Source organism: Mesoplodon mirus (genome assembly GCF_964341445.2).
Source record: "Mesoplodon mirus genome assembly, chromosome: 6".
Classification (NCBI taxonomy): Eukaryota; Metazoa; Chordata; class Mammalia; order Artiodactyla; family Ziphiidae; genus Mesoplodon; species Mesoplodon mirus.
Window position 1 is genome coordinate 62,170,069 of NC_138982.1, and position 25,069 is coordinate 62,195,137.

Below are 25,069 nucleotides of genomic sequence, written 5' to 3' on the forward strand. Positions count from 1 at the left end.
GAAAATAGCTTGTGTCAAAAGCTTGATGAACTTCAGATATTATTACAAAAGCTCTTGTACAGGAATCTGTAAGGGGGCTCTACCTTGCCCTCAGAAACTTTTCTTCTTATTGCTTTCCTTCAGTGGAAACAATAGGTGGTGCTTGGCTCAGTTCCCATTTATCCCTTTGATGGCTCCTGTTCCAAAACACTTGATAGGTGTTTTCTTCCTAGTAGGCTCCAAGCAGGCCCTTCTCTCTCTTTCTCTCTCTCTCTTTCTCTTTTAGTATTATAGATACATGGCATAAAGGTAGAAATTTATCGAAGTTTTCCAAGATGATTAATTTAGCAAAAATGTGTATTCTGCCCATACAGAACAGTTATTTTAAACACTATGATTCAAAGTATTAATACCTGAATCCTTTAAAGACAGTATGAAAATTAGAAAATAATTTTTATTTTATTTTCTATTTGTGTGTCATGGATATCTGTACATATATAAAGACATAGCTCATGTATAACATGAATTATGATTTGAGACCTCTAACAATGTAATAAAACAAAAGTCTAAGATTTGAAGCGATACCTTGCTTCAGGAGAATATTAATTGAAGGCAAATGCTAACTTTAGAAACCATATTTCAAAGACTACAAAGGAAGTAGTTAAAATAGTTTTTCACATATTTATTATTCATAATTTTAATTAAGGGCAAACCATAATATAAACTTATTTTGCCTTTTATTTTTCTTTTTGGGGGGTTTGTTTGTTTACCCCAAATGAACATTTTGCATTTAAATCTTTTTCAGAAATGCTCAAGAACTGAGAATGGAGAAAGTGCAGTTAGAGTTGGAGAACAAAGAGGTGGAAAAAAAACTACGAGAATTCCAAGCAACAAGGAGCAAAGAAAAGGAAGAAAGAGGGTGGGTGACATTTTTAGAGGATTTTAGAGGAATAAAATGAATTTTATTATAAACTGAAGTCCTTATGTCAAGAACTATTTTACATATTATTGTCATTCCAATGACTATCCGTCCTGAATGAATCATTTCTGGCTTTCTCTGATGAACAAGCAATATTAAATTTCCCCTACTTTTTCTATTTGTGTCCCTTTCCTCTGAAACTTATTTGGTCTTACATGTTCTTATTTCTCTTCTTACATTCCTCTTCTGAACCAGTTATAGTCTGGAATGTTGAGGACAGCAATGCAGAACTTGCCCTTTGCTCCCATAAAATTGCCATCAATAAGAGATTGCCAGTTTATGTGTAGGGCATTTTTATTTATTAAAAGACTTGGGGGGCAGGGGTTAACATGCATATAGATAGAATCATTCAGACCCTCACATATGTTTGAAATATTTTTAGCAAATGTGCTTTAGCTGAAATTTTATTAATGAGACTTCTCATTATGCTTGTATATCTGTACTAATTTTACTGAGCATTTTGCTTTGTTGTAAAAATAATACATAAATATAATTAAAATCAAGTATAACTGATAGTTATATAATGAAAATTATCTCTTCTTCACTTTAGGCTGACTTCCAGCCCATTTTGTAGTATCACTTTTAACAATTAAAATGTTTCTTCCCACAAATTTCTTGTCTCTGTACAAGCCTATGTATATATAAGTGTTTGAATGTGTGTGTGTGTAGGTTTGTATCTGAGATGTCTTTTACATTTTTCAAATGAGTTCATCTATAAAAGTCTGTGGATGGAGTCACATTCAACTTTTCTACTTGATATATCTTAGTGCTCTTGCCACGTCAGTGCACAGTGATCTCATTCTTTTAGTGGCTGCCTAGTATTTCTTTGTGTGGCTATAATAGCATTTACGTTTCATATCTTTATTAAGTTTTCAGTATTTTGTGATTATATATGCTGCCATGAATATGTTTCTACATATATTTTTGCTTAGTTATATAAGAGTATCTATGGGATAAATTTCCACCCATGTAATTTTAGGTCAAAGTATATGGCAGTTTACATTTTGGTAGACATTGGAGAACTTCTTTCAAATAGGCTTCAAAAGTGTATAACTTTCTCCTACAGAGAATGAGTGGGCATATTTCATATGCTTTTGGTGGTACTAAATATTACCAGACTCTTTGTGTATTAAATTTGCTTTTGTTTAGTATTCAAAATGATGATTATCAAATATCTATAAAGTACCCTCTGAACCATTAAAGAAAATTCAAAGGTTTATTATAGTTTTAGTAATGTTTATCTTTAGAGATTAACTCTTTGAAAAAGTATTCATGAGCTATACACACAACCTTTCTAATAACCAGAGTATTGGTTTAATCAAAGTCATCTCAATGTAGTACATCCCAGGTGACAAAGTTTATTTTATATCTTGCTGCTCTTATCCTAATGATCCAATGGCCAGTTCTCTTTTTTTATTGTGTTTTTTTGGTTTTTCCTTTTCTTTCTTTTTCTTATTTATTTATTTATTTTTTTTGCGGTATGCGAGCCTCTCACTGTTGTGGCCTCTCCCGTTGCGGAGCACAGGCGCGGGACGCGCAGGCTCAGCGGCCATGGCTCACGGGCCTAGGTGCTCCGCAGCATGTGGGATCTTCCCGGACTGGGGCACGAACCTGTGTCCCCTGCATCAGTAGGTGGACTCTCAACCACTGCGCCACCAGGGAAGCCCTTTTATTTTTTTAAACCTTCACTAATTTGGATTTAGTTTAGGCTTCTCAGTGGATCATGAATATATCTGTGAATCAGAGTTCCTGAAATCAGCCCCCACGAGTAAGTTTTCATTAGTTGAGGAACCTTTTCTAGATGTTTTCAAAAATGTTCTAAAGATTGACTGGGTTTTCAGAATAGTTAAATGCCTTTCTAAGGTCACACAGATAGTAAATGTCACAGCCAGAATGAGAACCTGCCAGTCACTGGTCAGGAAGATGGAAAGTCCGGTTTTCCAATCTTGGTTTTATGATTTATTATTTCTGTGGCTTTGGGCAAGTTTTTCTCTCATTATTGTTTAAAATGGGAATTGGCCTCCCTGCTCTGTTGACTTCAAAAGATTTTGTGAGGCTGAAATAAAAGCGCTTTGAAAACTGTAAAACGAAACAGTTTGCCTTCTTTGCAAGTTCTGGTACCTTTTGCTGTGGGAGCTAATTTGAAGTCTTAATAAGGAATTCATCACATAGTAGATCTGCTGAATTTGGGGAGGTCTTGTTTTGCTTCCTTTTTCTCTTTACATTTGTGAACACTTAGCTTTTAAAACTGCATGACAATCTGTAAAATTTCCTATAAATCAGTAAAGCTATCTTTAGTCATTGTAAATGTCTAAAAAATGAAATTCTTCATCTATGTTTGGACATTTCACTTTTATTCATTTCTTCTCAAAAGTTCCAAATGTAGTAGAGCTATATTTTAGAATTACTGAGGATATTGTGGCATTATTGATATTTCATTTTCATTTTGTGGTGGTCTGTTAAATGGTAACAACTGAATTTCCATTTTCTGAAACAGGGAAAATATATTTGTTTTCATTAAAAGGAGAAATATATTTAGTAATTACATTTTGTCTTCTGTTCATATATATTGAAGGTCAAGTGGATGTCACTGGAAATCTGGACAAGTGGGCAGATTGGGTAATCAATCATGCATGATGTCACAAAATAAAGGAAATGTTATTAAGGTAAGAAAATACCATTTGATTCTTAGGCAGTTTGCTGAGAAGATATAAATTATTTTTTCAGATCTTGCATTCCCTTCCATACTTAAGAAACTCCTATTCTTGTTTTAACAACTTTGCATGTTATTGGATTTCAATTATATTTTATGGGCTAATATGCAACTTTCACTATTCAGATATGTTTTTGTTTTTCATCTGAAAGGTGATTTTTAAAAATTCATTTTCAGGTGAATTTTCTAAACTGAATTTTTCCATTCAGTTCTGGTTTTAAGTATGTGAAATAGAACTATGTAGTTCTATATTAAGGTGAAAGCGAAATTATTTGATAAAACAAAGGACAGACTTTTTTCTGCCTTTTTATTATATCACATTTATTTAATGTATTTATGTTCTGCTTGAATAATAATTATTCATAAACTGTTGATTCTATATGTGAAGATACCCAAGGGAAAATGCTTTAAAATTTCCCAGCTATAGAATTGCTTTATCTTTACTGTGTATTGTAAAATATAACATTACATAATATTTAAGGTTAAAGGCAAATGAGTGTCCTTATGTAAAGAAAACTGTTTTGCTTCTGTATTCTTTAGTAGAAAATCTGTGACTTTGTAAGTTTTAACTTATATAGCTTTTTCTTTTTTATATGCCTATTATTAAACTTTCATTGGGTCAGTTGGCATCTACAGACATCTTGGGACTTCTAACCTTTTTGGCTTAGAAAAGGCATTTTATTCTTTAGTGTCATTCTCTTACTGAGACATGTTTCTTTAATTTTTGCATTAAAAGTTTTATAATCCACTTTGCGTTTTTCATTATCTTTCTGAGACAGTGTTCCATACTTTAGATGTTGTTGTAAATATAATATATTAAAAGTGCTGACTCTTTGTGATTATTGATTTATTTATTCAGTAGACTTTATTAAGTGCCTTCTTTGTCTTATAGTGAGTTATCCTTGTTCTCAAGAATATCCTTACCTAATGTAAAAGATTATGCACATATGAAAATATTTATAGGAAAAATCACTATGTAATTTTTGCCACGTAGTGTATGAATCATTTGTGCTTGGGAAATAATAGTTTAGCTCTACAAGTATTTGAGAGTGTACTAGATATATTTGTAAGGAAAAGTGATGAATAAGTCATAATGCCCATTCCCATAAACCTCATAATTGAGGATGAAAGCATGGGGGGTTGGGGAGTTACAGAATGTGGGAGTAGAAATAAGATAGGGCAGGAGGGTAGGAGGCCTGAATACCAGACTCAGGAGTGTTGACTTTTTCACTGGGTGAACAGAATTCCCTGACAACTTTGAAGCAGGAGAGTAGCAAGTTTAAGGTAATGATGTATGATGGTTGATCTTGTTAATATCCAGTGCATTTGAAGTTTATATAAGTCGAGTATAGAGCAAATGATATTCAAACTCTTTTGATCATGTACCACTGCAATAAAGAATATATTTTGAGCATGGACTTTCTATCCATGAATTTTTTATTTGCTTATAAATATAATTTATTTATATACATACTAATTTACTAATATGTCATGTTCATTGTAAAACAAAATATGGAAATTAATCAAAGATGATATAAACATGAATAGATGCTTCTTTTCTTCTCTTTGATCTTTTCTGAGCTCCCTCAGGCATGCATACATGCTACTTTGGAGGCCACTGATATAGAAGCAGAGAGACTATTTACAAGTCTATTAAAAGGTCAGATGAGAAGAGTCTGAATGAGAACGTAGCAGAAGAAATATAAAGGAAACATGGACCCAAAACAGTGAGAAAGGAAAAGAAGAAGTCAAATATATAACTGATATTCCAGGATGAATTGCTTAGGAGATAGAATAAATAAAGGAGCTGGAAAAAAAAGTTCTGGCGTTTAGATTTAGAGCTAGATAGTTGGCTTCCTCCTTCTCTCCCTCCCTTCTACCCTCCTTCTCTTACTTTCTTTTCCCAGCTTTATTGTATAATTGGCAAGTAAAATTGTAAGATATTTAAAGTGTACAACACGATGATTTGATATACATATACATTGTGAGTGAATTCCCTCTATCGAGTTAATTAACACATCCATATTTACCTTGTTTTTTTTTAATAAAAACATTTAAGTTCTACTCTCTTAGCAAATTTCAAAGATTTTAGAGTTTTGTTTGCATTCTCATGTGTTAGTTGAAGCTGAGAGAGTAAATGTGCTCCCTAAGAATTTATAAAAAGGATAAGAAAGATGTAAAGGATAAAGGGCAGGTATGAAGGATAAAGCCCAGAGAATATGGAGGCAAAGAGAACTTGAATATTTATTCACTATCTGTTTTATACCAGTCAACAGTGCTTTTCCTGTTATATCTCATTAAGTGCTTATATCACTCTTAAGAGGCAGTTGTTATTTTTTCCAGTTCCACAAATGAAGTAAGTTAACATCAAAAAAGTTAAATAACTTGCTCACGTCAAGGGTCAGGGCCAAGATTTGAAATGCAGGCTTTCAGGCTAGTTCTAAGATAATTTGCCAGCTCTCCAGTAAAGGGAGCCTGAGAAGAGAAATAATGGGAGAAATAGAGTCAAAGTAATGTAATTTCATAGGAGATGAAAGTAAAGGAGAACATTTTTAGAAAAAAAATGGAGAAGTCAACCTTGATTGATGTATTCGTAATGAAAAAGTTGGGTTTAGTTTTAGCAGTGTTTCTCAACCGGGGGCAATTTTGTCCCCCAGAACACATTTGGCAATGTCTGGACACATTTTTAGTTATCACCACTGAGAGGGATTTTTTTTGGCTAATGGTGTGTAGTGGCTACAAGCCAGGGGTGCCGCTGAACATTCTACAATGCACTGGGCAGACCCCACAACAAAGAATTATTTGGCCTAAAATGTCAGTGGTACCAAGAACAAGAAACCCTTTGCTAGACTATATAGATTAAAATCCTGACTCATCTCATGAGCTTTGTGATTTTAGACAAATGATGTAACCTTTCTTGGGCTACTGTTACCATATTTGTAAACATGCATAACAGTACTTGCTGACTACTTCACAGAGTTTTGAGCAAGGTGTGAGAAAATATGTATGAAACCAATTGTAATATTAACTGAAAATCACATTAAAATGTTTATTTATGGAGAATGAGAATTTTTAAAAGCAATATATTTGATTTGATGGTTGGATTGTTATCAGATGTAAAAATATATTTCAAGTGGTTGAAAAAGAAAGGCAGGTGGCAATGAGTAAAGGCTAAAGTTTCAGTAAACGTGAGAACAGAGGGTGATCTCTGAAGGCTTTAATAGAATCAAGGAGACTTTATATATATAATACAAAAATATATAAACAAATACTATATATATAAATACTGTGTATATATATATATATATATATATATATATATATAGAATCAGGGGGAAGATGTGAGCCAATTTGTAGCTGAGGGATAGATTCACTAGTGGAAGAAAGATTGAAGATTCAAATGAGAGAGGTGCCAGTTGCTGAGGGCTTTGAAGAGGTAGCTCCTTGAGGAGGGCCTGACCAAGGGAAGGAGGGCACATTTTCTCTGAGACAAGAAAAATGGAAGAGAAAACAAGTGGCAGTAAAGGTACATTTTTAGAGGTTGTTTTTGACAGGTGGTGAGGCAGGAAGCTATGGAAAAATAATAAGAGGAAGACCTTGACATTCTTAGTAAATTTGAAGGCAAGATCATCTGTTCAGATTAAGGAAAGGAAATGGAGTGGATCTGAGTTTTTTGGAATGGAGAAGATTTGGAGTAGCCAAATCATGTGAGAATCATGTTTGAGGTTTAGTAGCAAATGAATGAATGGATTGCTGAAGAGCCGTAAGAGCCCACGGGGCTTATTCAGCATGGATTTGTAGGGGAGCCAGTTGCTATTGTTTCATCACAATGGTTGGTAGATAATGGGAGGTCTAAGAGGAAGGAGGTAAGGAGATTGCGGTTTGCACTGAGAAACTCTGAGTTTGGGATTTTGAAAGTATAACCATTCAGATTGCTGCTTAGGTCTAAGGTTTGGTCATCATGGTCAGGTGGCTGAGGAGGCACTTAGATGTTCATAGTAGTCAGCATGTCGGAGGGTTTTCAGCATCAGGATGTCAGGTGAACATGGACAGTAAAGTCTCCACGATCATTACCCAGAAATGTGCTGGAGAGAAATACTGAACAGACTGCTGAGGTTTCAGGTGGAAGAGGATCCTGGGTATTGATAAAGGCAGTAAGTGGATGGTGGGGACCTTCAGTAGAGGCAACTTCGCCTAATGGTGAGAGCGGAAGAGTATTCTGGAAGCAGCACTGGGGAACAAACAGGGAGAACATTTTCCTTCTCTCCTGGTGAGTGAAAGGGGGTAGAAATGGAGCTCTTTCCTCTGGAGAGTTCTGTGGAGAAGGTTGTGTGTGAGGAAAGGTGGGTCCAGTTACTGTGAACTTTTGGAAGAGATATTTTAAGGAAATTTTTAAGACATAAGATAGTTAAAGGACTCTTTAATAAGGGCTTCATGGAAGGGCAGAGCAGCCTGGACGGAAGGACAAGTAGTGGAGAATGGCAAAGGTTGAGTAGCTAATTGGATTGAGAATGAGGATATTGAAAAGGTGGCTTGTGGAAGGAGTGTGGGCCCAGCACGGTGGATTAGGACATTAGTGGCAGGATGGAGGCATTTGTGAATGCCAGCGAGGCCGATGAATACAACATAGTCTGACCCCAAGGGCCCAGATGATATATCTGTGTGGTAGAGACACTAAGCTGCCCTGACTCCTGATAAGACCCCTTCAGCATCTCCTGGTGGAGTCATAAGTGGGTTAATAAGGTATAGGCTTCAGTATATTGAATTCCTGGTGTTTTATATATACACACATATGCATATCCATATCCATATATCTTTATGGTGTTTGCCTGTGTGTGTGTGTATCCCTGGTCCAACCCTACTCCACCCTCATCTCTTTCCCCAACAGATAAAAATCAGATATAGGAGGAAATTCTATTTGCCTAAAAATAGTAAGCTAGCAGTTTGTTCATTGAAATATTTGTATGCAGTTTGATTCATTGGAAGTAAATATGGCTATATTCATAGAGCAGAAAAATATTATTCACAATAACAAGAACAAAGTATAACATGTCCCTAATAATGAATTCATTTTGCTTTGGTATATGCATTCTGCCCAGGTAGCCTATAAACACATAGATCATGTTGCAATTCAGATGTATCATTAAGGTAATAGTATTGCATAATTTGGTTATAAAAAATAGGATTAAATTACCTGCAACTTGTACAACACTGCCAGTTTAAAAATAAAAGTGTGGTTCACATAAAAACTGATTATTTCAATTCTATTTTCTTGTCTGCTGTGTTTGGCACATAGCATCTGAGCAGCTCCTTAAAGAATGGGAACAAACAAATGCCCTTTTGAAGCAAAGCCACTAGATTCACTGAAAATAATTAGGCCTAAATTTTCAAAGATGACTGCAGTTGGTACAACCATAGACATAGAGGCAACCATTATTCTCATATTCTTATGTACAAATTGGGCAATTGAGCATGAAAACAGAAAATTGAAAATGAGGCATGAATCGACAGTGTGTGTGTAAGTGTGCGCCATGCTCCGTGAATGTCTGTGTACTTCAGATGTTGGTTTTAATAAGACCAAGGCAAGTATGTGCAATTGGCGAGTCTGTTTCGTTTCTTAAGCTCTTAAGATCCAAGGATTTTAAGTGATCATTTATTTGAAATACCTATCCATAATTGTTACTTACTCAATTTTTTTGGCTACAACTTGGGAAAGTCAGGGATCACAAATAATATATTTGAAGGTTATGCCTATGACACTTAAACATGTGGTTCTCTAATTTGGGCAATTAAGATAATAATATTAGCTTCTACAGTTATGTGAGCAGAATAGCTTAGTCAGAATTCAGCTTAGATTCAGTCTACACAAATATTAGGCTTTGTGTGTTTCAGAAAGATCAGAGATAGAAAAGGCTTACTGAGCCTTTACAATATTTGAATGCTAGTGCTTTCCTAAAATCATTTCATGGTGATATGTAATTTTTGTTTAAAGATAATTTGTGACATGTTTTTTTAAAAAAACTGGTTTATATATATTTCCAAAATATATTTTTCTTTTATGAATTTTCTCTTGATTTAATTAAAATTCCTATATATGCATTAAAGATCTCATATTATTCTTTCAAAATGTTTGTTTTGTTCAAGATGTACCAAAATGTTATGGCTTTATAATATTTTTATTAGTAACTTAAACTTTATTTGAGTTTGTATACCTGACATACAATATCTATTTTATTAATACAGCTTTCTGCTGGAAAAGTGAAATTAAAATTACTGAAGGAGCAGCTTCAAGGTAAACAGTTTACCATTGTATTATTAGATGCTGAAGGTATAATTTCTTTTTTTTACATTTGAATTACATAGAAAATTTAAGTGCTAGAACTGTTCATGCAGCATAAAGATTCTAAACCCAAAAATGGTGACTCTTTATCTTTGATACTCAAAATATATTTTGTCTGTATTTTGGGGAGGGGTGCTTATTTTATGTCAAACATCAACTTAGGATATGATCATAATAATAGTATTTTTGAAAAGTGAGGACTTTCATAGCATTGTTCCTTAAACTCTAGGAAGAAAATGTTAGCAGTATAAAATTATAGATTGAAATTTTACTCTGGGAAATTAAAAGAATATTGAAAATTGCTTTATATTTTAATACATTATTTGAAAACAGCAAAAAAAAATCAATTTTGAATTTACAGTAATTCTAAAAGAAATAAGATTTTTAAAATAGGGGATAAACATTTAATTTGGATAGTTAAGATAATTTGATAGAACAAATTATAGAAATATATATAACATTTATTATAGAAGTTGTTCTGTGTGGGCCTTAGTTTGATCCAGAGATGGGGCAGAACGCTATGGGAATTCTATCCAAAGCATAGTTTTTAACATTCTGTAATTTTACATGTCCAGTTCAACTGAGTTTACAGCAGAATGGATATGGGTGGATATGTGGGGCCCTGTGGTCACAGGGGGTGGGAGGGGGACTGTGGGCTCCCTAGTCTACTGGGAAGATTAGACTTGGCTACATGCCATTCTCATTGGGCAACTAATATTTATATACTGTTTGAGAATTTAGAAATGTGCATAATTTCCTTTATCAATCAGAAAACTGAACATCGTATTTTAACGTGATTGGTCTTTTTTTTCCCTTTCAGAGCCAGTGAAACAACCATCTAATTATAAAATGGCAAATTCTTTTGAACATGAAAAACCCAAGATAAAATGGAAGGTTTGTGGGCAGTGTGAGAACAAAGCCGCTCTGCTAGTACGTACACTGGAATAAGATCAGACTTTCACATGGGCTCATACACCTGTCCTGACTTAACCTGCTTGGTAGCCATGTCTCTTCCTTCATGACCATTACTAAGGGTGAAGTGTGCAGACTGCCAGGAAAGGCCGATGCTACAGGATACCCTGAATCTCATCATCTCATTCTTGTTTAAAGACACCACCTAACTTTTGTCCTCTCTCCCTTGGATTGTGCCTATCAGCACAAGAACATGCTGCAGTATTTCTCGAACCAAAACTGGAACAGAAATTCTTCTTTGATCCCCACATCTCCCCCTGTACCCCTTTTAGTAACATTTCTAAAGAGTTGTCTACACTTGCTGTCATCACATTATCTCCTCCTATTCTCTCTCTCTCTCTCTCTTTTTTTTTATCGAGGTATAATTTACCTACTGCAAAATGGACAAATCTTAAATGTATACACCCCCATCAAGATAATAGAATACCCCAGAAGGTTCCCTTGCACCTTTTCCAATTAACTCCCACTACAAAGCCAACTACTATTCTGATTTTTAGCAGCATACATGTAGTGGTGCTAAACCTATTGAAATTTATATAAATGGAATCGTATGGTATGTATTTTTCTGTGTAGGGCTCTGTTGTTTTTCTGTATTCTTGACCCCTTAATGTTGGAGTGCCAGAGGGCTTAGTCCTCAGGCCTCTTCTCTAGTCTGTTTATACTTGTTCTTTAGGTAGTTTCATCTACTCTCTTGGCTTTAAAGCCCATCTTTATTTTGATGGTTCCCAAATTTACATCTTTAACTCATATCTCTCCCCTGAACTTTCAACTCAGACTGCCTAATCAACACTTCTACTTGGATGTCTAACCAAAATCATTAATTTAGTGTGTTCAAAATTCAACTCTTAATATTTACCCATCAAATTTTCTCCCCACAAGGTCTCCTCATACCAATAAAGGTCAACTCAAACATTACCTGTCCTGACAGCTCTTTATAAAATAGCAACAGCTGAGATGACTATAGTTTTGTGAAGCTGCCTCATTCATCTACATAACATTTATCACCCTTTAGTGTATGTTTATTTGTTTATTTTCTACTCACCCACAGTGTAAATTTCATGAGCTTAGGGATTTACTTTTGTTCCCTGATGTGTGCTTACCACCTTGAATTATGCCTGCAGTTTAATAGGTACTCAACAAATGTTTGTTGAATGAGTCATTTCTTTAAAGCCTTTCTGTTATTGAAAACACTGTTATCATTGAAACTAACTGAAAGGAAGATATCCAATGTATTTAGCAATTAAAATATTATACAGTGCTTCCCTGGTGGCGCAGTGGTTGAGAGTCCGCCTGCCGATGCAGGGGACACGGGTTCGTGCCCCGGTCCAGGAAGATCCCACATGCCGTGGAGTGGCTGGGCCTGTGAGCCATGGCCGCTGAGCCTGCGCGTCCGGAGCCTGTGCTCCGCAACGGGAGAGGCCACAACAGTGAGAGGCCCGTGTACCACCAAAAAAAAAAAAAAAAAAAAAAATTATACATACCTAGGAAGCAGTTTTCCCCAAAAGAATTTAATGATTATAATTAATGTTTGTGGATCACTATAACTAATATTTATTAAATTTCAGAGAATTTAGTTATAATCACTTCTGGTTTAAGATTGTATTACTAGCCTTATTTCATGGCAGTTTTAACTGAGCTCAGAGAGTTACAGTGCTTTAAGTCTAATAAAGCACTAATAATATTAAATGTAAAACCCTGTCTCTTGGTATAATGCTCTTACTTTTACATCATACATCATACTACTTTTCTCCTTACTTGATATGTTGGTGGAATTTTAACAAGTTATACCTATCCAGAAAAGTTTAGAAAATATAAACAAATGCTAATATTCCTGAAGTTTGAAGTATGAAAGTTAAAAGGGTCTTATGGCAGAATTGAATTGTTGCAGTCCACTGTTCATGATCTGAAAAATCATAGGAGCTATGAGTCAATATTTCTTATTAATCCTCTTCCATGTTGAGCACTTTTTAAAGGCCATGGAATTCAAACAATATGGCATATGTAGATAAGATTTGACTTGGAAATAAAGGATCTGTTTTTCCAGAGAGAAGGAAAAGCAAGCAAAGGACATTCCCAGACAATATAAATGGCATGTGCCTTGGCTGGAAAGCAGATGAGAGTGATGAAGTGTGCAGTGATTACAAAACTGATTTGCCTGAAAACTGTTGTAAATAGAAGTCAGGGTTTAGGCCCTAACCATTCTTAAAGAATTTACTAAGATTTTAAGAAAGGATGTTCTTTGATTTGAAATGAAAATAATATCCCATGATACTTGTTAAAAGCACAAAAATTATTTAAAAATTCAAGCTCGGTAGATGTAATGAACTCTATAGTGTTGAACTCTGAGGTTACCTTGTGTTCTTAGCTTCCATCATTCTAGATGGTCATGCTGACTGGATAATCAGAGTCAACCTTTCTATATCTTATGACAGGACCTTAATCAGGGAAAATTGTACAGGGATGGGAGGTGGGGAGTAAGAGCTTACATTTTGGGGGTTTGAATATCAACTTTACCTGTTGTTAGCTATGTGAACTTCAGCAAATGACTTAATTCTTTTGTTTCTGTCTTCTCATTTGTAAAATGGGACAAAACGGGTAACAGTAGTATAACGACCTCAAAGTTAATGAGGATAATGGTTACTGCATGTGAAGTATTTAGCATTGTGCCTAGCACATTGAGAAGAGATAGTAAATTGTATGCCTTTTGTTGTTGGCACATTTTATATATGTTGCATTCATATATGTTGGTGGTAAAAATAAAACCCCAAATTTGCAGATTTCTTATTTTTAAAAGAAATTCCAGTGGCTTTAGGCTGTTTCTACATAACAAAAGTGAAATGGATAGTTAAAAATTACATATTAATTTGGCAAATGTGGATAATTTAATTAAACTCAGACGGATTCTGAAGGCTTAGCATAAGTGATCTAGCCTTGAACAAATTAAAAAGATATTTGCTAAAACAGTACTTTAGTATTCCATCGTCAAAGAAGCATCTGTGGTGGAATGGCGTCCTTATCTACATTTTTAGTATGTTCCTGCCAGTTATACAAACTACCTAAAAAGATTTTCCAGTTGGCGGTCATTTTAACCCAATTTAAATCCAAATATGCTTGTATAACAAAATATATAAGCTTACTCTGTGACTCCAGCTTTGATCTTCCAGTATAACATCCGTTTGACTACTTTCATTGAAAGTATTGTTAGCAAATATTTGGCTTAGAATTATATGCTGAAACTGACTCTCAGTCCTCTATATTACATTGTAAAAATGGCGCCGAACATTTATGAGAAATTCATTAAAATATTAGCTGACATGTTGTAGAATACATTTTGAAGTCTACGTTAATACAATAATACTTCCATATGTGTATGTGAAATTATAGCTTTTAATTTTTCACTTAAAAATTATGGATTTAGATTATGTTTGTATCATCATTTCTCTAAGAGACTATAGGTCTTGAAACAGGAGTTGAAAGGCTAGGATTAGTTCCCATACTAGGGATAGTATTTATTTTTCTTCCACTAAAATTATAAATCCAGTTCTGTGTAGCTATAATCACATTTGAAAAATACATTTGGATTTTGATAAATACCAGACCATGCAATCATTTGACATTTTGGATTTATTTTCTTGCAGATTTTATGAAGGTTTTCTAATAAATGATTAATACTGAAATTAATGGTCAATGATTATTAGTAATGTGGGTCTTGAGTAAGAGCTTAAGCTTTGAATCAGACTCTGGGGTTGAAATCCTGACTCCGTTAACTGTATGACTGGACAAATTCTCAATCATTATGTTCCTTTGTTGCCTCATCTTCACAATGGAGGTACAATGGTCATGCTAACCTTATGGGGTTATTGTGAGAATTAAATGAGATGGAACATACGAAACCCTTAGAACAATGAGTAAGTGCTCCCTGAATGTTGTGGATATTGTTATTGTTATTTGACCCTTCCTTTTTAGTTTCAGTTGAGTTATGTACCACTTCCTACTCTTTTAACCTATTTTTGGAGTGTTGTCCTAATCATTTCATATTTAATAAACATGGCTACATTATTGTAGGTAACTGCATCATCATGTGGGAACTTGCAATACAATTTTAAAAAATTAATGGACTCTTACTGGGTTTTATTTAATTTTTATTGAAGTATAGTTGAGTTACAATGTTGTGTTAATTTCAGGTACACAGCAAAGATATATATATATGTATATATATTCTTTTTTTAAAAATTAATTTATTTTTGGCTGTGTTGGGTCTTCGTTTCTGTGCGAGGGCTGTCTCTAGTTGCGGCAAGTGGGAGCCACTCTTCATCGCGGTGCACGGGCCTCTCACTATCGCGGCCTCTACCGTTGCAGAGCACAGGCTCCAGACGTGCAGGCTCAGTAGTTGTGGCTCACGGGCCCAGTTGCTCCGCAGCATGTGGGATCTTCCCAGACCAGGGCTTGAACCCGTGTCCCCTGCATCGGCAGGCAGATTCTCAACCACTGCGCCACCAGGAAAGCCCTGTATATATACTCTTTTTCAGATTATTTTCCCTTATAGGTTATTAAAAATATTGAGAATAGTTCTCTGTGCTATACAGTAGGTCCTTGTTGGTTATCTATTTTATATATAGTAGTGTGTATCTGTTAATCCCAAACTCCTAATTTATACGCCTCTAAGTTTAGTCTCCTTTTCTTCATCCAGTACACTCTAGTGCCTTCTTACTCCCTGTGTGGTCTGCACCCAGCAGCTGCATGGGCATCACCTGGGATCTTGTTAGAATGCAGTATCTTGGGTCCCATTCCAGACTTCCCAAACCAGCGTGTGCACTGTAAGGAAATCCCAGGAGATTTGTATGCATGGTACAGTTTGAGAAGTGTCACTGAATTGCGCATCAGGTCACCAGTGACCCGTACAAGGCAGAAGAACCTGGTCTGTCTCTCCCCAGTCTGCCCCAGCTGCTTTATGCTTATTATACCCTGAGAGAGGGGAGAGGAAGGAGGGGGAGAAGGGTGATGGGCACCCTAAACGGGGAGGAAATGAAAGAGAGCTAAAGGGAGTGTGAGCTCCTTGGCACAGACTTTCTGACACTCTCTCTCCAGGCCTCATGCTTTCTTATTTGTACTACTGGATGTTCTCAACCTAGGCCAAACTCAAGAAAAGGGGGGCTACTAGCCATTTGCACTATTTTTTATCATACTGTAAAGGGTGTTAGAGTGGCTGTACGTCTGCACAGTAGTAATTACTCTTGCAGTAAAAATTCCATTTCCTTTTCTCACTTTCACCCTTGCTTGGCACCATCACAGGTAGAGGTATATCACATTTTCCAACTTATCCGCAAATTTAAAGAATGACATTTTAGCACCATAGAGAACTTGCGAGACAAATATACACTTGTCTGTAATCATTTCACCAGTCATAAACATTGCTGACATGTTGATGAAGATCCATCCAGTTTTTTTTCTTATACTTTTTTTCCTTTGAGGAATCTTCTAAGAATGCTTTTAAAACCACATTTTGAGAATCACCAGTGAAGTAGTGCCGTTCAAAGAAGACTGTGGGGAATTTTGGACACAAATAGTATACACATCCTTTGAAACTAATTGTGTCATGTAAATCCATACAGAAAGATAAAAGAACTCATAATGAAATAGTTTTGACCCAGAGATATTGCTGTTAATTTTTACCAGGTTAAGAAGTTTGATCTGAGGTTGCCGTTTTTTTAGTGATTTATTCAGAAATTGTACATACATACATGCACCTAACACATATATCTAAAACCTACTTACAGCTATTATATTCATTTTGCTATGAGAGTAATTAAAATTTACAAGTTAATTTTTCTCAAAGTTACATCTTAACTGGGACAAATGTTGTCCCGTTTCCTTGGGCTTCTCAATTCTGCTGACATCTAGGTGTGTAATTGGAGAAGTAAAGATGAGAGCAATGAATTTTTTATGCAAGTATTTTCTCAAAGTCATATTTTATAAGATTGTGTGATTTTTCAATATCTTTTAAGGTATGCCTGGAATGTGGAGAAGATTATTGTTTAGGATGCTTTGCTAAAATTCATCAAAAGGGGGCACTGAAACTCCACAGAACAACTCTTTTACAGGTATGACTTTTTAATACTCTTTACTTGTAGTGTATTTATAAAATGTTTCAACACAAAGACATATAAAACATGTTTAATTGTCTAGAATTTAGGATGATTTGCATTACTTGGAAAATTCTATTATCTACAGTCTTTACATATAACTTAAAATTATTTTACTGAATGCTAATCTGGATTTTATTTTGCTGTTTAAACTGTGCTTTAATATAGCTCCTGGAACACTTAGCTTGATTAGAGTTTTTACATTACACATTCTATCTGTGAACTTGACATTTAAAAATTAGACAATATCTTTATCTGTTGTGGTTTCATACGAACACATGATTTGTTTTAAGTATTACTTCTATCTAGTTTATAAATAGAAATCTCTTGTTTTCTTCTCATGTTTATTTTTTTAAAATTTGTCTTTTATTTGTCCTCCCCCACTATTTTTTAAATAAGCTTATCTTTCAAGTTTCTACTTTTCCTCCTACATATCACAAACTTTTATTTATCCTCATATAGTTGTTGTTTTTTGAAATGCCTAAACTCAAACCCTGTCAGATGGCTTTAAGATTCTAATACTTAAACAATAAATATGGTTAAATATTGATATAACATTATACCAGTTACGTTTGATGATGCATTGTTTTGTCATAGATTTCATTCATTGTGCAGGGTCAGTGCTAGGCAGTGACCCTACACAGATGAATAACACTAGGATCCTCCTCTTAAGGACCTGGAAATAAAAGTGAGAGTCGAGTACCTTGTATAATGGATTGAAGGATTAAATATTATCTTGTAAATTTTAATATTGATATTATCTGTATTTATAAAGATTACTGGTAGACTTTACATGTTGCTTTAACATATATAAATATTGGTAGCTCTCACAGATGCTGATGACCCACGTCATGAGAACCGCAAAGCATAAAACTGACCTTACTTTTTTTTTTTTTTTTTTTTGCGGTACGCGGGCCCCTCACCGCTGTGGCCTCTCCCGCCACGGAGCACAGGCTCCGGACGCGCAGGCCCAGCGGCCATGGTGCACGGGCCCAGCCGCTCCGCGGCATGTGGGATCCTCCCGGACCGGGGCACGAACCCGTGTGCCCTGCACTGGCAGGCAGACTCCCAACCACTGCGCCACCAGGGAAGCCCTGACCTTACTTTTTTATCGGTATTTACCGAAGTCTGTTAACTTTTGAGTGGCTAGTCAGTGTTTAGAGCCTTCTGGCAGAAGTGATGGAGGGAAAACAAAAAGAAATCCACCAACTACTCCCCTGCCTCAGGAAGTATCCTAAGACTGGACAGTCATAGGAAATGAAAATTAATGTATACAAAAGTGAGTGTAATTGTTAATATGCAAATAATATAGAATTTAACTAAAGGCACTCCATTGTAAGGGTAAGGAGTGTAATTATCCCACTGTGAATTCTTGTCAGAATTTTCCATTCAGTGATTTATTCAGCACATTTTCTGAATTACCGCTCAGTGAATTTAGGCACTGTGCTAGCTGGTGTGGAGGGTACAAAGAAGAATCAGACATGGCTCCTTCCCTCAACTTCAGTATTTGACCTTCAAGATTTATCTAAGTCTGATTCTCTTTTCTCTCTCCCTTCCTTCCCCTCTCTCTTCCAGACCTCTGTCCCTTTCTGCTTCTCTCTCTCAGTCCTCCCCCCCGCCCACATTCAATTTCAAAACACAGTCAGACTTTGCCATGATATGGTTTATTGTAATCCAGAGGCAGATATGACATGGGTCAAATCATGCTTACTAAAAGTAATGTGACATAGCATATGTATAGTAAACGTTGAGTTTTTCTATTCCATGTCATTAAAATGGATATATTCGATATCTTAACATAGAAGAACATGATTTTTGTAAATTATATTCTTATAAAATTCTAAATGTGGAATTGATGCTGAAGTGAGAGAATTAATACTTACTGAGTATAAGCTTCATCTCATCCCAGCATCACATTTTCTAGTTTTGGTTGCAGGGAAGGAAAGGTTGGTAAGCCAGAAATAGCAGAATGGTATTTAAGTTCCTAGTGAATTTCTAATTGTAGAAGATGCATTCATCTCTAGAAATTAACATAAATGAATTTCATAATATGTATACAAATCAAAGAGCATAGCAAGTAATAATGAATCCTTGAGAGTTTTTTTCAAATACAGGGATTCTCTTATGTATATATTTTAAAGTTAAATAATGATAAATAACTATATATCTTCTATATTTATGTTACTCCTCTGGATTGCCCTCTAGTCTGTGGAGACCAAAGTTGCTACTTAGTGCTATCTTGAGGATTTTCCTGAGAATTTCATTGTCTGCTGGGGAAGTCAGATTGTGAGGCTGACCCTTAGAAAAGAGCAAACAGAGACCACCTGTATTGGGAGCTAAACATACATGGTTACTACTCTCTTTGTATATAACATCATTTTATGTACCCAGATTGCTAAGTAATGAAATACTTTGAAGGAGTGATCTTTTTTTGGATAATTCAAGTAAATTTGACCCTTTATTTTATTCAACTAAAATTTTAAAATAAAAAAAAAAGTTTTTTTTAAAGGAAGCTATTTCAGAATATATAACCTACTCCCTCCGATCTTAGTAGTGTACAGTGGACAGAGTCTCACTATATATTGGTGACTCCTGCCCATTACGTTGACCAGTAGCTGTTATAACAGTTAATAGGAGGTCTCAGCTAGCTGATGTAATGTGTGTTGCTACACATTCATCCTCAGAGATTTGCTCTTCCGGTTAGTACTTTATTTTTGCTCCTCTATCATGGCCTTACCCATTCTCTGCCATCCCATCTTGAATTTAATCCATTGTGCCATTAGCTATATGCCATTTTCTTATTATTTCTGTGCACTATTTAGCCCCTTTTTTTTTTTCAGTCATCTTGCTTTTTTTCTTCTTGTTTCCATCATTCTTCCCTGTGCATTAAGGTAAGGTTCTTGATGCTGTTGTGTCTTGGCCTGATGGCCATTGTTCAGCAGCGAGTGGATACCTCTTTCTGTTTTAGCTCTTATTAACCAGCCATAGCATTTTTAGTTTTCTACCACTTTGGTAACTGTTAAAGTCATGAGATTTTTTTTTTTTTGTACACCTATAACTTTATAATATCGTAGAGCAACTGTATCTCAATTTTAAAATATGCAAACTGTGAAGACAAAGAAAAAGAAGTCATGAGATTTTTTTTTGTTGACTGTTGAATTCATACCTAATCTGAGAAGTTAGAGTAGACATCCTATATCTGAATATTAAGCATTACTATATAAAAAGCAAGCATTCTAGGCTAATGATTGCTATACTTTATATTATTTAACCTATGTTGTCATTTCTGGTTATTAGGAAGAATAGCTTATTTTGAGTGTTGTTAATCATTTCAACCCCCAGCCTACATACCAGTAAGTCTTTACAAAGTTCACAGTCAGTAAGGACCATTTTGTCCTGGCATATCTTGTTTCACTTAAGAGATAAATCCCTGAAAAATTGAAGACAAACTATTACCATTTCCATGTTGACTAACATAATTTCAAAGGGTCTTTCTTTTTATTTATGATTGATTAATACTTGGAAGTGATTTCAGCACAAGTTTTTTTTTTTTTTAACCTTCTCTAACCTCTGTGAAATAGTTAATTATCTGCAAAATGATGTGTAAATTCATGAGGGGAATTACCAAGGATGAAAATTCTACTTCTGTATTTAGAATGATTTTCAACACTAAAGGTAAAACAAAAGGTTTTTTCACTTGGTAAGCCTCACATTGGTGAAAAATAAGGCCTCAATATATCAGGAATTCGTATTTCCTTTTAACAACAAAAGATCAAAGAAGAGACAAGGTTAATCAGAGATAAGGGAAAACGGGGTGTGGGGGGGAACAAACAAAAGGCATTTCATTGTGAAGTATGACATGCGCAAGGGGAGGCTGGATTAAGAAAATCATTAATAGATTCTGGTATATATATTTTCTTAATTAGAATGGAGATTTTCTTAACTGGAAAGGAGAGACCTTGGGAAGAGGGGTGGTTAGTAATGAGAGAAGAGATAACTGAGGTGGAATTTCTATGTTTTCCAATATGAGGCATCTATATGCAGCCTCTTCACTTTTTTATCTACGAAGTAAGGTATACCTACATAAATATGGATTATAAGTGGGAATATTTGTTTGCTTGACCATACCTACAGGAAAATAATTACCAGGCAGAACCTCAGTTGTCATAATACTATTTATGCTTTCTGACTTTGGTAGAAAAATGATAGATTTTTTTTCTTTCACTTGACAATGACCAGTGTCAGCTTTTAGGCTCACACTACCATTATTCTGTTAATGTTCAGGATAATACAGTAATTTTAGGCCATAGCTGGTCATTTGGATAATATCGTGGTTGCTTACTTGGATGATCCTAATCTACCCGTTTTAAATGCTGTGTACACACATAATGTAGATGCTATGTGTGCCACCCAGATCTTCCTCCTTAGAAATGAGATACTCACTACCCTAGCTGCCTGGAATGTTGCCTGCATTTGTATCATAGTTGAGTCTCTCCCCTGGAATTGCCTTTGCCCAAAGAGAACTGCCACCTTCAAGCCTACACTCCATCCCTGTAGGCAGCCCATCCTTTGGGCCAATATCTGGTCTATGTTAGGGTACAAATTCCCAGCTACGTCTTGCCTCAACTGGGGACAACTCTGATGGGCCATCACAGCTCCTCCCTTGGGATTGGCAATTGCATCAAATTCAACTCTCTTCTTTGCCCAGTTCTGCTTCCTTCACTCGCCCACAGGTGTTCTTCTCAGAGAACTCCCCAGTAAAAGTGAGGCAGGCAAATCTCAGAATTTGTTTCTTGGCCAACCTGACTTGTGACAATATGTAATTCAGAATGAGATTACAGTATAGATAATTGTTGGCCAGTTTTAGAGTGTACTGCAATTTTTGAAGGGCAATATATAACATCTCTTTCTTCACTTTCCATGTTCTAAACCAATTGAGAAATAGGTATTAGAGTCAGAAGGTAGAAATCAAAATATCAGTTTTATTATTGATACAATCAGAATTGGTGGTTGTAGCATGGGTGTTCAGACAGATCAGCTTCCTGATATTTCCTGGAACTGAACTTTTTGCCCTCCCCCCCCCCACCCCAATGTTATAGACTTTTCCCTTTGACAGGGCAGGACCTACCCAGAAAAACTCCTTAATGGAGATCTAGACTGGAATACATCCCTCTCTGGACAGGTAACCCTTGGAGAACCCAGAAAGGGCAGAGGTCAGCACACTCACTTTCTTCTCCCAAAGTCTCACAAATAAGATAGAAATATAAGGATGGGGAGTAAATGTTCCCTCAAAAAGGAATTACCATAAATTCACATGATTTTAGGGTCTAGGTAATGTCAATATCCTAAAAAATTTATAAATTTGCTATTTATAAATATTAGTATTACACATAAGAAAAAATAAAATATTTAAAATATATATAAACAACTGAGTATTGGCATGCTTTTCTTTCTTAAATATAAATAATTCTTTATGATTCAATATGATTATAACTTTGAACTTCTGTCAAAGGATTTTTTTTTTTTTTTTTTTGCGGCACGCGGGCCTCTCACTGCTGTGGCCTCTCCCGTTGCGGAGCACAGGCTCCGGATGCGCAGGCTCAGCGGCCATGGCTCACGGGCCCAGCCGCTCCGCGGCACGTGGGATCCTCTCGGACCGCGGCACGAACCCGTGTCCCCTGCATCGGCAGGCAGACTCTCAACCACTGTGCCACCAGGGAAGCCCTGTCAAAGGATTTTTAAAACTATATTGTTATTGACTTTTTACTCTTTTATCTCTTCTGATAAATTTCAAATCTTGTAAGGAGAGGAACTATTTCTGTCATGTTCATCACTGTATTCTTAGTGCTTAACATTGTACCTGGCATGTAAAAATCTCATTTTTGAATGAGTGAAAGCATGAATAAAACCTGAATGATATGATCAAGCTCGTGAAATAATTTAAAATTACATTTTAAGTGGCAAAGTTTCTCTCTAAATTTTGAAAACCAAAGATTGGACAATTAAAAGAACGCACGGTATGTTAATATGTTATGTTGGTGAAGGGTTAAGAAAAGCTTTTCCTCTTGTGTCTGAGAATTTGACCTTTAGTTAACTTTCTAGCTCTTTTCCTGGGAAACAGATAAAGGTCCTAATGTCACCTATGTTCCTAGACAACATATTCATGGTAAACATGACTCCTCATTGGCAAATTGCATCTAATGGGAGGATTATAAATACTTGGGGTAAGCCACAGCTCCCTGAACATGGCGAGCTTTGTAGCCGGCACGTGGGCTGTGGGCCTCTGGAAACCTGCAAATGGGGATTGACTCTGGTGGGAAATAAGGCTTCTAAACCAGGTCTGTCCCTCATCTATCTGAGCTGTACTTCTGCGTGAACTATTGCAAGACTCCCAAGAATAACAACTGATGCCGTCCCATTGATAAACTGTTGTTCTTGTTCTTATCCTTGTAAGCAGACTGTTTCCAAGAGTGGTTTGCTGACAGCCTGGTGAGTCTGAAAGTTTAGTTTACCCAGGTAGACTCCTTGGAGGGCATTGTAATTAAGTCTTTGATTAACTAAAATTTCTAAAGACAGAATGATGGCTTACCCAAAAGATAGATCAAGAGCACTTATAGAGGCATCATAGACAAGAATTTTTTAAAAACAGTTTTATTAAGATATAACTCACATACTATACAACTTATCCATTTAAAGTTTATAATTCAATAGATTTTAGTATATTCACAGATATGTGCAACTACCACCACAGTTAATTTTAGAACATTTTTATCACTTCAAAAAGAAATCCTCTACCATTTTGCTACTATTCCCATCCCCCCTACCATCCTCCCTGTAATCCCCTGGCAATGACTTATCTACTTTCTGTCTCTATGGATTAGCCCATTCTAGATATTTAATATAAATGGAATCATACAATATGTGGTCTTTTTGACTAGCTGCCTTTACTTAGTATAATGTTTTCAAGTTTCATCCATGTTGTGGCATGTATCTGTGCTTCATTTATTTATGGCCAAATAACATTCCATTGTATGGATATATCACATTTTGTTTATCCATTCATTGTCTGATGGACATTTGGCTGTTTTCACCTTTCGGCCGTTATGAATAATGCTGCTGTGAATATTTATGGACAGGTTTTTGTGGGCATATGTTTTAATTTTTCATTGCTGTATCTCTAGTAGTGGACTTGCTGGGTTGTATGGTAACTCTAATATTTAATTGTTTGAGGAACTGCCAGAGTGTTTTCCAAAGTGGCTGCTCCATTTCACATCTATCAACAGAATATGAAAGTTCTGATTTCTCGATGCCCTAGCCAACAGTTATTAATCTCACTTTTTGACCTAGTGGGCGTGAAGTAGTATCTCATTACGGTTTTCATTTGCATTTTCCCGATTACTAATTATGTTGAACATCTTTTCATGTGCTTATGGCAATTTTACATCTTCCTTGGAGAAATGTTGATAAGGATTTTCGAGAAGACAGTTTCAAGATGTGAGACATATTTTAAATATGGGACATTTTAATAACCTGCACTTCAGTGAAACCATATCTGTGATGATGATATTTTTAGATGCCAGTACTAGGAAAAGCTAGGGAAAGGGAAAAGACCACATTTGAAAAGTGTGTGGAAAAGTAAGAACAGGGCTTCTGTTACCACCAGTGAAGAACTGGAAGAACATTAATGGTTCGGGGAGTATATTACAGAATCAAGTGACAGAGTTGCAGATGCAGTGGAGAAGGAAGATGCAGTGCTAGGGTTTAATGCAGAGGTGGCCTGAATTCATCTCAAAGGGAAAAGAGGGTGTTTCTGTAATATTTATGCTAAAAGAATCTTTAAGATAAAACTCATATATGCAAGCTCAGAAGCTTGCAGAGATGTTGTGAGGATCTGATTAAATGACAACAAATATAAAAGTATTCTGCTCATAGCAGGTGCTCCA

General features: G+C 35.7%; 1 protein-coding gene across 1 annotated transcript in view; it reads left to right on the forward strand.

Annotated features, from left to right (window-relative positions):
- Positions 1-25,069, forward strand: part of ZBBX (zinc finger B-box domain containing) — a 111,777-nt gene that overhangs the window by 10,489 nt on the left and 76,219 nt on the right. Inside the window, exons 3-7 of the mRNA XM_082625499.1 lie at positions 785-898; positions 3,534-3,624; positions 9,915-9,963; positions 10,832-10,941; positions 16,989-17,084. Of these exons, the coding sequence (XP_082481625.1) occupies positions 785-898; positions 3,534-3,624; positions 9,915-9,963; positions 10,832-10,941; positions 16,989-17,084 (460 nt within the window). The remainder of the gene's footprint in view (positions 1-784; positions 899-3,533; positions 3,625-9,914; positions 9,964-10,831; positions 10,942-16,988; positions 17,085-25,069) is intronic.